At 52.7% G+C, this 13,996-nt stretch overlaps 7 protein-coding genes across 7 annotated transcripts in view; 5 read left to right on the top strand and 2 right to left on the bottom strand.

Moving 5' to 3' along the window:
- Window positions 1–52: 52 nt before the first annotated feature.
- On the top strand, window positions 53–1,500 carry SNOG_05978 (hypothetical protein). The gene is made up of 4 exons (XM_001796314.1): window positions 53–422; window positions 481–680; window positions 733–1,238; window positions 1,293–1,500. The coding sequence occupies exons 1-3, from the start codon at window positions 141–143 to the stop codon at window positions 1,040–1,042; spliced, it is 792 nt and encodes a 263-aa protein (XP_001796366.1). The 5' UTR covers window positions 53–140; the 3' UTR covers window positions 1,043–1,238; window positions 1,293–1,500.
- A 1,012-nt stretch (window positions 1,501–2,512) lies between these two features.
- Window positions 2,513–4,270, bottom strand: SNOG_05977 (hypothetical protein; the record flags this gene model as incomplete). The annotated part of the gene is made up of 2 exons (XM_001796313.1): window positions 2,744–4,270; window positions 2,513–2,698 (listed from the first exon to the last, which is right to left on the bottom strand). Exons 1-2 carry the CDS (start codon window positions 3,638–3,640, stop codon window positions 2,513–2,515), a joined length of 1,083 nt encoding a protein of 360 aa, XP_001796365.1. The 5' UTR covers window positions 3,641–4,270.
- Window positions 4,271–4,460: 190 nt separating this feature from the next.
- Window positions 4,461–4,584, top strand: SNOG_05976 (hypothetical protein; the record flags this gene model as incomplete). The annotated part of the gene is made up of 2 exons (XM_001796312.1): window positions 4,461–4,472; window positions 4,504–4,584. 2 exons carry the CDS (start codon window positions 4,461–4,463, stop codon window positions 4,582–4,584), a joined length of 93 nt encoding a protein of 30 aa, XP_001796364.1.
- Window positions 4,585–6,883: 2,299 nt separating this feature from the next.
- SNOG_05975 (hypothetical protein) lies at window positions 6,884–9,125 on the top strand. Its single transcript, XM_001796311.1, has 4 exons — window positions 6,884–6,964; window positions 7,025–7,070; window positions 7,139–8,841; window positions 8,894–9,125. Exons 1-4 carry the CDS (start codon window positions 6,887–6,889, stop codon window positions 8,981–8,983), a joined length of 1,917 nt encoding a protein of 638 aa, XP_001796363.1. The 5' UTR covers window positions 6,884–6,886; the 3' UTR covers window positions 8,984–9,125.
- A 144-nt stretch (window positions 9,126–9,269) lies between these two features.
- SNOG_05974 (hypothetical protein) lies at window positions 9,270–10,734 on the bottom strand (the record flags this gene model as incomplete). Its single annotated transcript, XM_001796310.1, has 6 exons — window positions 9,270–9,998; window positions 10,049–10,143; window positions 10,193–10,301; window positions 10,355–10,395; window positions 10,450–10,567; window positions 10,669–10,734. 6 exons carry the CDS (start codon window positions 10,732–10,734, stop codon window positions 9,408–9,410), a joined length of 1,020 nt encoding a protein of 339 aa, XP_001796362.1. The 3' UTR covers window positions 9,270–9,407.
- A 262-nt stretch (window positions 10,735–10,996) lies between these two features.
- SNOG_05973 (hypothetical protein) lies at window positions 10,997–12,587 on the top strand (the record flags this gene model as incomplete). Its single annotated transcript, XM_001796309.1, has 3 exons — window positions 10,997–11,061; window positions 11,308–11,797; window positions 11,856–12,587. The coding sequence occupies 3 exons, from the start codon at window positions 10,997–10,999 to the stop codon at window positions 12,585–12,587; spliced, it is 1,287 nt and encodes a 428-aa protein (XP_001796361.1).
- Window positions 12,588–13,077: 490 nt separating this feature from the next.
- SNOG_05972 (hypothetical protein) overlaps window positions 13,078–13,996 on the top strand; it is a gene marked incomplete at its 5' end in the record, with an annotated part of 1,652 nt that continues 733 nt past the window's right edge. Inside the window, 3 exons of the mRNA XM_001796308.1 lie at window positions 13,078–13,141; window positions 13,203–13,861; window positions 13,912–13,946. Coding sequence (XP_001796360.1) covers window positions 13,078–13,141; window positions 13,203–13,861; window positions 13,912–13,946 — 758 coding nt within the window. The remainder of the gene's footprint in view (window positions 13,142–13,202; window positions 13,862–13,911; window positions 13,947–13,996) is intronic.

Here is a 13,996-nt window from a genome sequence, read left to right as displayed (position 1 = left end):
GGGTATGGGAACTTCAATTCTATAAGAATGAGCCTCTCAGCAGTCTTTAGAAGGCACCTCCAGTCAGTCAGTCGCTTCACTCTTCAGCTCAACGACCTCCCAGCCTTTCGCTTCAAAGTCCCAGTTCCACCACCGTCAACATGCACGCCCAATCCATCCTCGCCGCCCTTGCGGTTCCTGCCCTCGTCTACGGTGCTGCCATCCCCCAGGAGTTCCCTGAGAACTGGGATGAGACTTCCGAGGACATCGTTGGTGGTGTCACCGCTGCCCAGGGTGACGTGCCTTTCATCGTCAGCGTTTCGCTGAGCGGTGTTGGCCACTACTGCGGAGGCTCTCTCATCAACGCCAACACGGTTGTCAGTGCAGCTCACTGCTACCAAGGCGAGACGGCCACTGACTTCAGCGTTCGTGCTGGATCCCTCGTAAGTGATCATCTTGCCTAACACGAGATCCATAACATCTTGCTTACTCTTCTTGTAGAACAAGAACTCCGGCGGTACTACCTCTGCTGTTGCTTCCATTGTCATTCACCCGAGCTACAACAGCCGCACTTCGGACAACGACATTGCCATTATCAAGCTCAGGACCCCCATTGCGACTAGCTCTACCATTAGCTACGCATCCCTTGCCGCTTCCGGCCAGGACCCTGCTGCTGGTACCACTCTGACCGTCGCCGGCTGGTAAGAATACCACATCACCCAAATACTTTGTATCTCGCTAACACATCTCCAGGGGTGCTACTACTCAGGGTGGCGGTAGCCCTACCACGCTCCGCAAGGTCGATGTGCCCGTTGTTGCGCGCACCACTTGCCGCAGCCGGTACTCCACCATTGGCCTCTCCGTTACCGACCAGATGTTCTGCGCTGGTTTCACCGCCGGTGGAAAGGACTCTTGCCAGGGTGACTCTGGCGGCCCCATCATCACCTCCTCCAAGCAGCTCGTCGGTATCGTCTCTTGGGGTGAGGGCTGCGCTCAGCCCAACTTCCCCGGTGTCTACTCCAGGGTTGGCTCTCTTACTTCTTTCATCTCTGCCAACTTGTAAAAAAGTGCTGAGATCTAGGAATTTTTCCTTTCTTTCTTTCTTTTCAACGCTTGATGGAACGGGTAATGTTCGCGGAGAAGGGAGGTCTAGGGTTTTTTTTTAGGGTCATGAAGTAGGAGCTATGCATAATGTCGTTGTCGATTCTTCTTACTCTTGTGATGGTGATATGCATGTGTAGCGCTGAGGAATAACATAGGTACGAGGATTACCCTATCCAATGACTACACTGACGCTAAGCTCGTACACATAGCTGCGGCCGTGCCACGTTCGAGAAGTACTGTGCGTTAGTTGGCGATTGGTCCCATGACTCAAATTCGAGTAGCATGGCATACATCAGTCTTGACCAGCCTCTGATGGTTGTATAAGCCTCTCTTTGTTACAAAGCACACGGGGTAAAGGCAACACGATCCAAATCAAATCTGCTCTCTATCTACTTGGATATTGATCGGCAGGATGCATTGAAAGACCATCGTTTCCCCTCGCAAATTCATTCAAAGTACCTCGCATTCAAATGCACCATTGAGCATTGTGTGCGGAGCACACATTCCTTCTACTCGTTATCAGGTCCCACAGCAACTTCACCGTATGCAAAAGCGATACTCAAGATCTGGACAGCTGAAGCCAGCAGTATTCGAAGTCTAGGATACCAAGTAATCGTAATCGTCGCACCAGAATACAGTGTCTACAGACAGGTCTTCAGTATCGACAGTTATACCATGGAGAGTATTTTGATGTTCATTGGAGACACTTTCCAAGGGTATTACTCAAAGGGAGGCTTCTTGAGTAACTCGTTTCAGAAGCCGGGAAAGCAGACCTCTGAGCCCGATGAAGTCATCTTAGCCTTATGAACCGGAAGCTTGACAAACTGCGCCTACCCTAACAATCGCATCTCCGGCGTCCTCGACCTTGTCTCCAAAGCAATGTCCAAAACATTCCGCGACTGGCCATACACCGTCAACGGCACCCAAGGCACCCGAGAAGAGACTTACTCGCCTGTCATACACATACGCGTATCGTGGGTTTGGATTGCACTACCGGCGTGCACTTGGCTGTTGGCGTTGGTGACCTTTGTATCGACAGCCTGGCGATCGAGCGTGCTGGGAGTGCATGTTTAGCGGAATAGCACGCTGCCGATTGTTTTTATGAAATTGGACGGTGAGGTGGAAGTAGATGGAGGTGGAGGAATTGAGGTGAAGGCTTTGCAGCGCAGGGCTAGAGCGATGAGGGGAAGGTGGAGGTTGATCAGGGAGATGTGAAGTTCGAATTTTGGGTAGAAAATGTGACAAACATGTCAAGGACAAGGGACATAAGCAGCGCGAGTCCAATGATGAAAAAAAAACAGAGAAAATCCAATCTCAAAGGGAAAACTAGATAGGGCATCATGAGATAACGGATCTCTGAGTAGAATAGAAATATCGCAATTGCGTTTGGGTATCTTCGCTACAAAATGACTTTTACATCCGCGCATCCTCAAGCAGCCAATTCAGAAATTGCGGCCCACATGCTTGACCAAATTGACCCGTTTTGCACGGTCTCGACTTCAGTCTGCTGCTGCTCAAGACTACGCATGGCCTCCTCAATCTCCTCGTTCCAACATGCAATTGCATCCTTTTCATCTCTGATCGCTATGTCGTTGGGTGCAAGAGTCGCTGCTTGCTCGATCAGTGTAACAGCCTTTACTCTCGCCGCACCGTCGCGCATCAATCGCAAGCATTTCGCTTGGCGGTACATCATCTTGCCCTGCTGTTGGTTGCTTGGGATCCAAGTCGCGCCAGCGTGCTGAGCGAAGCGCGCACTCGCCGTTTCACACTTGCGCAGATGTTGCAGTGATATCTTTCCATTGCGCCCAATAAGTGCGGATTGCGCAAGATCACTAGCCATGTCGACTTGCAGGAATGCCGCGGAAAGCAAGTTGAGCGTAAAGTAAAGATCAGCAGTCTTGTTCACAAAGTCTTCACCGCCAGTCTTCTGCAGACCAAGCCATGAGGAGCTGTGGCGCATGCGCTCAAGTGTGCGCATAGAGTAGTTCCATGATTCTGCCGCAGTGTAGTAGTTGTTTTGCTGCCATTGACGTTTGCCGACATCGACGCCAGTGTGAATTTCGCCGAGAGTTGCCTCAGGGTCGGTCCACCGGGGTTTCGCAACTTCTTCAGCAACCGTCTTGGCGAGAGTGGCGTCAACAGGACCGGTGATTTTCAAATTGGGCACACCGCGAAGAAGGGTTGCTATGGGCTGCAACAGGTGCTCCTGGATCTTTGGCGTGAAAAACCGGGAATATGCGTAATTGAATTTGATGCTCGCGTGAAGGGAAGTGTGCTCGCTCGTGGTCGCATTAGCGTCTGTCATAACGCTTTCGACATCGAGCTTGCCGCACAGATTCGGCAAATCAGCGCGCAGCATCATCATTTCGTACTCCGTAAAGGCGAATGGGCTGGGCGCAAACATGGGTTTGGATAGCGTCATATGCATAACGTAGCCTTGGAACCGGCTGACTTCGTGTGGGTTCGCGGAGACAACAGGAATACCATCCTCGAGGAACAGATTCCGCACGTCTAGACCGCGGCACGTGACGCGAACAAATTGGTTGCGCTTCACCATGTAGCCGTGAAGCTTCGCTGTGGATTTGCTTGCTGACGCGTAGAAGAGGTGATGCCGGGTAGCTTAGGCTTCGCCTGCTTACTTTTGCTGATAGAATGTGGGTCATGCTCGGGCTCATCGTTCCAGGAGCATAGAAGCAGGTCGTAAACATTGTTACGGATCTCGCCGGGCAGGTCCAGAAAGCGGAAAGGTTGAATTGCTTGGTGGGATGACATCGTGGGTTCTGGGTTTTGGGTTTTGAGTTTTGGGTAATGGGTTCTTGATAGGTGGTAGTGTTGGGTTGTTGTCGCTAGGCTTGTCGTCGCAAGGCAAGTCGCAAGGAAGAGTTTGTCGCAAGGTATGAGGTCGCAGTGGAAAGTATGTCGCTCAGGTAGATATGCTGGGCAGGGAGGTCGCTTGGAAAATGGCGCAGTGGAAGGTTGCTATGGTCAATAGGAGTAGAAGAAGAATGAAGTCGCTTGGAATATTGTCGCTCAGGTCAGATTGTCGCAAGGGAGTCGGATTGCATTTGTACTCAACACAAATGAGGCGCGAAACGAGTAAAGGAGTAAATTTTGTTGATTGGCGTCAAGACTTCGGGTCTTCCGCAGAAATTTCGAATGTCAGAGCTCGGCCCAGATCTCCGTGCATTCGATCTTGTCACGCAAAGCTGGGGCGCACGTCCTATTCTTATGCTGGCGGTGAAACACGGCGTGATCTGGCAAGTGGGTCGCGGGAAGCACTTGCGGATGGCTTGAGTCTTTTGTCGGTTCTAGCGGATCCGCAGGTGTGAAATCTGTCAGGAGAGAGATGCGGAGAAGGTGAATGTTCGGCTGCTAAGATGCATGGTGATGTAGGTCAAGGGTCTGGCTAGCCAGGAGAAGTTTAACGCCGCGCAACTTCCCGAAGTTCGCGTCTCCGCCGTCCCCGACGGAAAACCATCCGGTGAGCTCGTCACGCAATGACGACGGCTTTCGCTCGAGGAGGGCTCGGAAGTGAAGGAGATTACTCGGAGAGTCTCGCTGATCAAAGCTTTGATTTCTAGCAACATTGCGCGTTCCAAACCTTGAATTGCAACACACCGAAAAAGGCGCCCCGGCCCCCTCCGCACTTCAACAATGACTATAACATGCACCAATACTACTTCTGCATCCCTCATTTAGAGCTATGCCAATCAGGAAGGCACTTTAGCTGTTGAAATCCTTTCAAAAGTGTTAGCCGGCACAGGAATGGAGCGGACATGCAGCTACAGCACTATTACACCGCTGATTAGCTGACCGGAATTCATACCCCCCACCAAACATACCCTTGAAGTATTTTGCATCTGCTCGACAGTTCTGGCCATGCAAAGACTACACCTCGGTGTTCATCGCACCACTATCAAGCACTGTCGGCTGGAAGAATTAGGCTCAGTGCAGCAGAATCCACCGCAGAGCAGTAAGCACGACCTCAAGAGGCGGTAGATCATTCCAAAAACTTGTCTTGTGCATCTAGTAAAACCAAAAGAACTCAGCAACCGAACTGAAGCGCAGCAGTATTCTGCGTCCGGGATATTCGAGAGACAGACCACTGTTCTACCATTGCCTGCTCCATAATGCAGTAATGACCCAAACATGTGGCAGTGCCTGAAGACTGGTCATCGTATGATCACAATCTCGCCAAGTTGATTGGCATACACCGCATATGCCAGAACCCAGAAGATGCAACTCAGCCACACAACATAACTCGTCCTCCCGGTTCCCCGCCTTGTCGTCCACCCACTTATCAATCTGCACACGCTCCATAAGCACCCAAGGCAGCGCGTTACGTTCCCCCACTTACACTCTGCAGTCCCATAAGAGATTCCCCCTCGTACCGCGTCCCCATTCTTATGATCTACTCTTTCGCTTGTCCTAAAAACCCTCTGTTTGTATAGACACAAGCGGACACTCCACGGATAGGTGTTTCCACCTGGACATGACACCCACTTTCAACAACTGCACCAAGACATTGAGAGCGGCTACACTAAAGCGGCACTTCTGTATTGCATGTATTTTGTCATGCAAACCATGAAATAAGCGGCAATGTATGCAGAGTGTAAGAAGATGATGCTACTCTGTATACCTTAAGGCTAGTCGATAGACGAGCTGAGAATACGCCTGTGTAAGTTCGCCTGTAGATGTCAAACTGTAGTACATCCATTTAAGACGCGCCTGTTTGCTTGGCTGATTGCGGTGCACTTCACGATGAGAAGAGGCATTCGCTGGTCGGATTCAATTATAGGAAAGCAGCGAGTTCTATGCCGCCAATGAAAGTCTTGGGAAGGCGTGGCCCTGGTGGTAAGATTGTTCGCCATAGGTATACGGAAAAGGCAGAGTAATTTCAGCTTATTTATCTGATGTATTAAAGTCTTCTTGACACCACGGCAGCAGAGCAAATCAGCTTATTCTCATTGCCTATTTGTCACCCAGCAACTAAATGAGTTTCCAACACCTAGCCTTTCACGACATGACTGTCAGTCGCTTTTCTCATCCAGAGCGTAAATCCTGCAGGCACTGGCATTTTGAGCAAGGTGTTGCAAAGTGCATGTGATGGTAAGCTCCACACCATACTCGAGGTGTACGATTCTTGGCATACAACTACCATGTTGTGTCTCCTGTTTGACGGGGTCCTGGCATGTGAATTTGCGACCCTGTGATGAACGCCTGAGGCTAAGTGCGCTGCTGCGTACGTGTGGCTGAAATCCATCGTTCGTACGAAACCTCGGACGACATGCAAAATATGCAGTAGACAGCAAAAGGCTGCGACGAGTCGTGCGAAGTTGCGGACCCTCGGTCCACTTGATCGTGCCGGAGCGTTGCGTCTGTGCTGCAACCAGCCTCAGGCGGCTCTTGGGGCATGTGGGGTTGGAGGGGAGAAGTGTAGAAAGAACGATGATGAAATCTGCTCCAACACCACAACTTCTTCATATCAAAGAGAATTCCCACTAATCATTGGAATCTGACTGCTTTGCGACGTGCAATACACAAAGCGCACACGATCAACAACATCTGTCATCGGTCTAGCGGCTCCCATCTCAAACGACGTCAGGGCCTAAGCTTTCCCCGACAACCTCGGCACATTTCGCGACGATTCACAGCTCACCCAGCAGTCGGCAGTAGTCACGCGTTACGCAACGCCGACAAACCCAGCGCGTGCTCAGATTCGCCGAGGTGGTTGAAGCTTTGAATTTCCATCGTCATTTCAACGTGTCCTACTCTTTTGTCCCTTTTCACACATTCATTTGTGATGTTCAGCAGAGTTGCACGAGCGCGAGTGCCTGCCTCGATCCTTCGCAGACCTACACTAGCACAGCAAACACCCAGGGTGTGTATTTTGGAGCGCGGGCGCGTGGTGGGGGATGTGAATGCTAATGATTTTTGATAGCTTTTCGCAATGGCACCGGCACGGAAGCAGTCTTCTCTGCCAGCAGGTATGTGACAGCTGTCATTCTTCACATGCGAATTCCAGACTTCAGATGTTGACATGGTCTAAATGCAGGCTACAAGGAGGACCACAGCAAAGGTGCAATGCTGCGCTTCGAGGACTCCCTCCCGCGTCTCCCAGTCCCCACGCTCGAAGAGACCGCCAAGCGGTACCTCAAATCCGTTCACCCGCTCCTCTCCCAGAGCGAGTACGATGCGACTACAAAAGCTGTCAACGAGTTTGTAGCTCCTGGCGGGCCCGGAGAGAAACTCCAGAAGCGCTTGGTGGAGCGGAGAGAACGCCCAGAAGTGAAGAACTGGATCTATGACTGGTGGAATGAGGCAGCATACATGGCTTACCGCGACCCGGTCGTGCCATATGTCAGCTACTTCTACTCGCACCGCGACGACAAGAAGCGAAGAAACCCCGCCAAGCGCGCAGCTGCCATTTCCACCGCAGTTCTGGAGTTCAAGAAGATGGTCGACAATGGCAGTCTGGAGCCCGAGTACATGAAGAAGCTGCCCATGGCCATGAGCTCGTACGAGTTCATGTTCAACTTCTGCCGTGTCCCCAAGAAGCCGTCAGACACCGGTGTCAAGTACAACTTCAAGGAGAACCAGCACATCATTGCCATCCGCAAGAACCAGTTCTGGAAGATCCCTCACGAGATCAATGGCAAGCAGCTGAACACCAGCGAGCTCCAGCTCCAGTTTGAGCGCGTCTACGAAAAGGCCGAGAAGTCGCCCGCAGTCGGCATCCTCACATCACAAAACCGCGATGTCTGGTCAGACGTATACCCCAAGCTCAAGGCCGCCTCGGACAACAACGCCGCATCTGTCAAGGATATTGAGGCTGCCTCCTTCATCGTCTGCTTAGACGACGCATCGCCCGTCACCCTCGAAGAGCGCGCGCACCAGTACTGGCACGGCGACGGCTCCAACCGCTGGTTCGACAAGCCCCTGCAATTCATCGTCAACGACAACGGCACATCCGGCTTCATGGGCGAGCACTCGATGATGGACGGCACCCCCACGCACCGCCTCAACGACTACGCCAACCAGCAAATCTTCACCAACGCCCTCCCCTTCGACGACCCAAACATCCGCTCCGACCTGCCCAACCCCAAGCCCCTCCGCTTCGACATCAACGAGCAATTGAAACAAGACATCTCCGACGCCCAATCCCACTTCTCCCGATACCAAATCGGCGCGCACGAGCTCCGTGTCCAGGCATACCAGGGCTACGGCAAGGGGCTGATTAAGAAATTCAAATGCAGCCCCGACGCATACGTGCAGATGATCATCCAACTCGCATACCACAAGTTCTACGGCAAGAACCGCCCGACGTACGAGTCGGCTGCTACGCGCCGCTTCCAGCAGGGCCGCACGGAAACATGCCGCACCGTCTCTGACGAATCCGTCGCCTTCTGCGCAGCCATGAACGGCTCCGACGCCTCCCCGGAGGAGTGCCAGAAACTCTTCCGCGCGGCGCTGGACGCGCACGTCAAGTACATCAGCGACGCATCTGACGGCCGCGGTGTCGACCGCCATCTCTTCGGGCTGAAGAAGTGCCTGCAGGCCGGCGAGGAGGTGCCCGCGCTGTACCAAGATCCCGCTTACACCTACAGCTCGACGTGGTTTATCAGCTCGAGCCAGTTGAGCAGCGAGTACTTTAATGGGTACGGGTGGAGTCAGGTTGTGGATGATGGCTGGGGGCTGGCGTACATGATTAATGAGAACAGCATCCAGTTTAATGTTTGCAGTAAGGGTTTGGGATCGGTAAGTCTAAACTTGAGTTTGAGTGGAGATTGAGGTGCTAACGAATGCGCAGGAGAAGATGAGCTTCTATCTCAATGAGGCGGCCGGCGATATTAGGGATATGATGCTGCCCACGCTCGATGCGCCCAAGGCGAAGTTGTAGACGGACAAGTACTTGATGCCAGATATGGGTGCATATTGACTATGTTCTTGGATAGGTGTGCGAATAGGTGCTTTCACTTCTGTCCGTGGTAGATTAGCATGCATATAGAAAGAGGAAAGAATCCGATTTTCGAGTCAAACATCGGTGCAAACACATTCAGCATGCTCGTTCTGAGCACACCCGTTTTGCTAGCTTGCGTCGGCTCCGTCTGCCCGCCATTGTCACATGTCCACAACATCGGCCCAAAGGCACCTCGCTCTTGCCACTTCACATGCCAAATCGAACGTTTCAGGATACGAAGGAGTATTTTGTGTGCTAAGATACAGATCAAAAATCTACACAAGACCTACTCCCCATCGCTAGATGATCCGGTAGCCCATGGTCATTACTAGTGTACACCTCGTTCACAAATCGCGCGAGTGATTTATGGGTTCTGCTTGACGAACTCGACACCCTTCTTGATGTTCTTCGCGAGGTCGGCCAAGCAGGCGTCGAGGAGCTTCTGCTCGTAGTCGGTGATCTTTCCGACGGGGTGGATCTTCTCGACACCGTTGGGGCCGAGCTCGACGTTGGAGGCGAAGTACTCGCAGCCCTGGTCCTTGTAGAGAGGAGAGTCGACGAAGGTAGGCTCGATGACGTTCTTCTGGCCCTGGGCAGCCTTGAGGAGCGACTCGGCGAAGCGGGCACCGGCCATGGCCATGGAGAGGGTGGCAGAGCCAGCGCCGTCCTTGGCCTTGACGACCTCGTCACCACCGAACTGGACGCGGTTGACGTAGCTGTCGAGCTTCTCGCCCTCGAGGTTGTAGCCAGACTGCGACAGGAGAGGGACGATGGTTGCGCCGGAGTGGCCACCAACAACGGTGATGTTCTCGCTGGAGGGGTCGGTGTTCTTCAGCTGGGAGATGAAGCGCGAGGCACGGACGACGTCGAGGGTGGTGACACCGAAGAGGCGCTTGGGGTTGTAGACGCCCTTGGACTTGAAGATCTCGGCAGTGATGGGGACGGTGGAGTTGACCTGTGTGGATTAGACCTTGACTACGTATCTTCAAGTATTTTTCTGCATACCGGGTTGGAGATGATCAAGATGTTGGCCTCGGGGGCGTGCTCAGCGGCGGCCTTGGCCAGGTCGCGGACGATGGAGGCGTTGGTGTTGAACAGGTCTGTGTATGATTAGCCATGCAGCCATAAATATGCAGCTGCTGTGCATACCATCACGGGTCATGCCGGGCTTGCGGGGAACACCAGCGGGGATGACAACGATCTCAGCGCCCTTGAGGGCATCGGCGAGACCAGAGGGAGTGGCCTCATGGCCGGTAACCTTTTGAGCGTCAGCGGGGTAGCTCGTATGCAGCTTTGGATGATGCAATCTACCTCGCTCTTGGTGTTGATGTGGCCAATGTCGGCAGCGACACCTGTAGGTTCGCCTTAGAACTTGTGTGTATAATTTCAGCGGCAACGGAGCATACCGGGAGCAAGACGGATGTCGTAGAGGGACAGCTTGGTCACTCTTGGGTTGAGCTTCAAGAGCAGCGACAATGGCTGACCGATACCACCGGCAGCACCGAGGACGGTGACCTTGCTCGACTGAATCGTATTCGTTAGCACTATACTACTTTGACTATTACTCCAAGCTACATGGCCGCACTTGCAGCACACGCAATTGGAGTCTTCGGATTTAAATTTACCTGGCGGGCAGACGAGGAAAAGGCACGGCGCGAGGCCTGGGAGAAAGCTTGCCTGGCAGCGAACATGATGACTACAATTGACTAAAGGCGACTGTAGTAAATGGGCTGGATTGGGTGGTGGGGATGACGGAGGGAAAGTTGCGGATCGAGGTTTTGCTCGAGTTACCAGCGGTGAAGCACTGACCCCCGGAACAAGCTCGGAGCTGCGGCTGTGACAGCTGCCATTGCCTCACGCGCGGGATACACCAGACCACCACCACGACCACACCCACGGTACATCGAAATCGTGCGAGTGCAATCGACTGAACACATCGCAGTGTTGAGCATCATGCCTAGCAATTTGAGTCATGATGCCGATGAAACCCTCTTCCATGCGTCCTCCAATGAGGGGCAGTCATGGTCGCAGCGCACCTGGTCGCTCTCTTACGCTTTCTGAAGCGCCCTTTAGACTTACTCCACAGATCACCCATGCCTGTTACAGTACTCTGCTATCTCCAGTTCTACTCGAATATTTCGCGTTAACGGACCAATTGCACGTCTCGCTGGTGACTCAGGTTCTATCATCGGCCATTAGCCACGCCGCTGCTCCATAGCTGTGGCTTAGCTTTGACTGCATCGTCTGCATGAATGCACTGACAGTATACATTCGTACCGGGCCGACTTTGATTCGGTATATGTATCGCAACCTGCTCTACAATGTATCAAAGACACATCACAAACTTCCGCCTCATTAGAGAAAATCCCTAGCAGGGCATCAGCCAAGTTCATGGAGATCCCGACCCAGAGCGAGCACCCACAGCAGGAGAACGCAACGACAATGGAAACATTCCAAAACTCAGAAACACACCCTGCAATCACAACCACACCTGGCTCAGTTTGCAACGACGAGGCAACATCTCCCAGTGAAGCACCCCAATGTCCAATCCGGGAACTTCAGGACGCGTTGGGACCGCTACTATTGAGTACCAAAAAGGTAGAATTGCAGCGCCCCGAATGGATCCTCACCCCCGCGAAGAAGCCCCCAATTTTGCCCAAGTGGACCGGAAGCTTTACGCTTCTCGCTTTTCCTCGTGAACTTAGGGACAAGATATATTACCATTACATCTACCGCCCCGAAGGCGTACTTTTTGTAAGTCTCTGATAGATGAGCCGAAAATGAACATCGCTGACGCTATATGGTCTGATAGCGCCGCAACACTGCTCGCTGTTATCTCTTTGACGACCGCCCCGAAGACAGGATATCTCTTTTTCTCACTTGCAGACAAGTTTACGACGAAGCATGGCAAGTGTTTTGCCGTTACAACGCCGTCCATCTGCCCGCTCGCCAAGACTGGGGTAATCCACGCACCAACTTCAAAACCCTTGACGGCACTCTGAGGGTCTTCCCCGACAAACCTGCTCGATCACTCCAACGCATCAGTCTCTCATTCATGCAATACATGTTTATGTATCGTTACCGCACTGAGCGTGACCAACTCACAGCTGGAGAAGCATTTGTCCAAATACTACGCGACGCATATACAGTCAAATTCACCTTTCCTAAGCTCCGAGAATGCATTGTCTTCTTCGACACTTACCACGACTTTTTCGGCTTAGATTCTCGCACGTTCCAAATCCCGGGCGCGGACGATGAGGAAAAGACTCAATGGGCATTCAACTTGATGAAGAGGTTCGTAGGCCCCATCACTGTCGTGCCTCCGAGTTGGCTTGTGTTCCGATTCAATCCCGACTGGCATTATGAATACTTCAAACACCAGGAAGGCATCTGGAATGCTGGATATCAGCGCTTGGTTAGGGAATACGCAGATAAAGACGAGGCACTGGAGAATAGTGGCAAGAAGTGGATAGAGGAAACATGGGAATTCGAGAGGAAGAAGAAGAAGGCGAAATTCAAGGACTATAGACATATCGGCCCTTAGTTCCGACTTGAACCTTATAGTCTTCTCAAGTCAAGAATGCAACTCAACTTCTGACGACGTCTGCTCAACAGCCATGTACAAAAATACCACCGAAGCCATAATTGAGCATTGCTTCGAGCACTGCTTTTCCACAGGGACCATAACGCTGATTCAGGTCCGTTGTTCATCCAGGTTTTAAGGCAACCAGTGCCGTATGCGGTAATGCGCCGAGGACGACTCATCGGCTATGACGGCTTTGACGAGAACTTCGCGCCCTTGACTCATCTAACACGACTTGTAGATACGAGATCTTCGAAGCATGTGAACTGGAGACTACTCAGTATTTCACGCTGAATCATTCAACGTTTGGCTGCTAGACAATTCGTGGGCCGCTACATACTTACTATACCAGCTAGAGTACACTGAAGGTGTATGCACGCGTCCTAGACATCACCATTATCCCATATCATCGCACAGACAAACAGAAGCTTCCGGTCCAACTCCGCGCAAGATGAATGCCACAGAAACCCGCTTTACACAAAACCAAACACCCCAACTATCCCTCAAGGTGCCCAGTGCACCCCCACCCCCCAATCATCACACCTCCCCAAAGCAACGAATCCCCACCCCTCTCAGACCAAGCCTCCCGCCTCCCCTTCCCCCGCCTCATAGCCGCCTACCTCTGCCTCTGCCTTTGTTACTTCACGATCTACCTCGACACCGCGGGCGTCACCACCGCGCTGCCCACCATCAGCACCGCCCTCTCCGCCGGGCCCTCCATCACCTGGGCCGGAACCGCATATCTGCTTGGACAAACCGCCTTTCAGCCTCTCTATGGCCGCCTCTCAGATATCACCGGGCGCAAACCCATCTTACTCGCGTCCATCGCTTGCACGGCGCTCGGCGGGTTGCTATGCGGCTTCGCACGCACTCCCACGTGGTTATACACTGCGCGTGCACTGAGTGGAGTTGGCGGCGGCGGAATCAGCAGTACTGTAGCGATTGTTGTGAGTGATCTCGTGAGCTTGAAAGAGAGGGGGAAGTATCAAGGTATCATCGGCATTGCCATCGGTGCGGGCGCGACGACGGGGCCATTTATTGCTGCTAGCCTGACGGGGTATCATGAAGGGTGGAGGTGGACGTTCTGGGTGCCGGGGATACTGGCGGCGGTGTGCTGGGTTTTGGTGTTGGGGTACGTACCATTGAAGAGTGTGGGAGGGGGGTGGAGGGAGAAGGCTGGCAGGATTGATTGGGTGGGGATTGGGGCGAGTGTGGGAGGGATTGTGCTTGTCTTGGTATGTGGTTTATGGAGATATGATGGAGGGGAATGCTGACGGGGATGTAGATACCGATTAGTTCCGGGTGGAAGTATCTGGCCGTGTAGGAGCGCGTACAGGATAAGTAGATGTCTATCGAAGAATACCTTTGAA

Source organism: Parastagonospora nodorum, assembly GCF_000146915.1.
Source record: "Parastagonospora nodorum SN15 chromosome Unknown scaffold_8, whole genome shotgun sequence".
Taxonomy (NCBI): Eukaryota; Fungi; Ascomycota; class Dothideomycetes; order Pleosporales; family Phaeosphaeriaceae; genus Parastagonospora; species Parastagonospora nodorum.
This window is presented reverse-complemented; position numbering and strand designations above follow the sequence as displayed.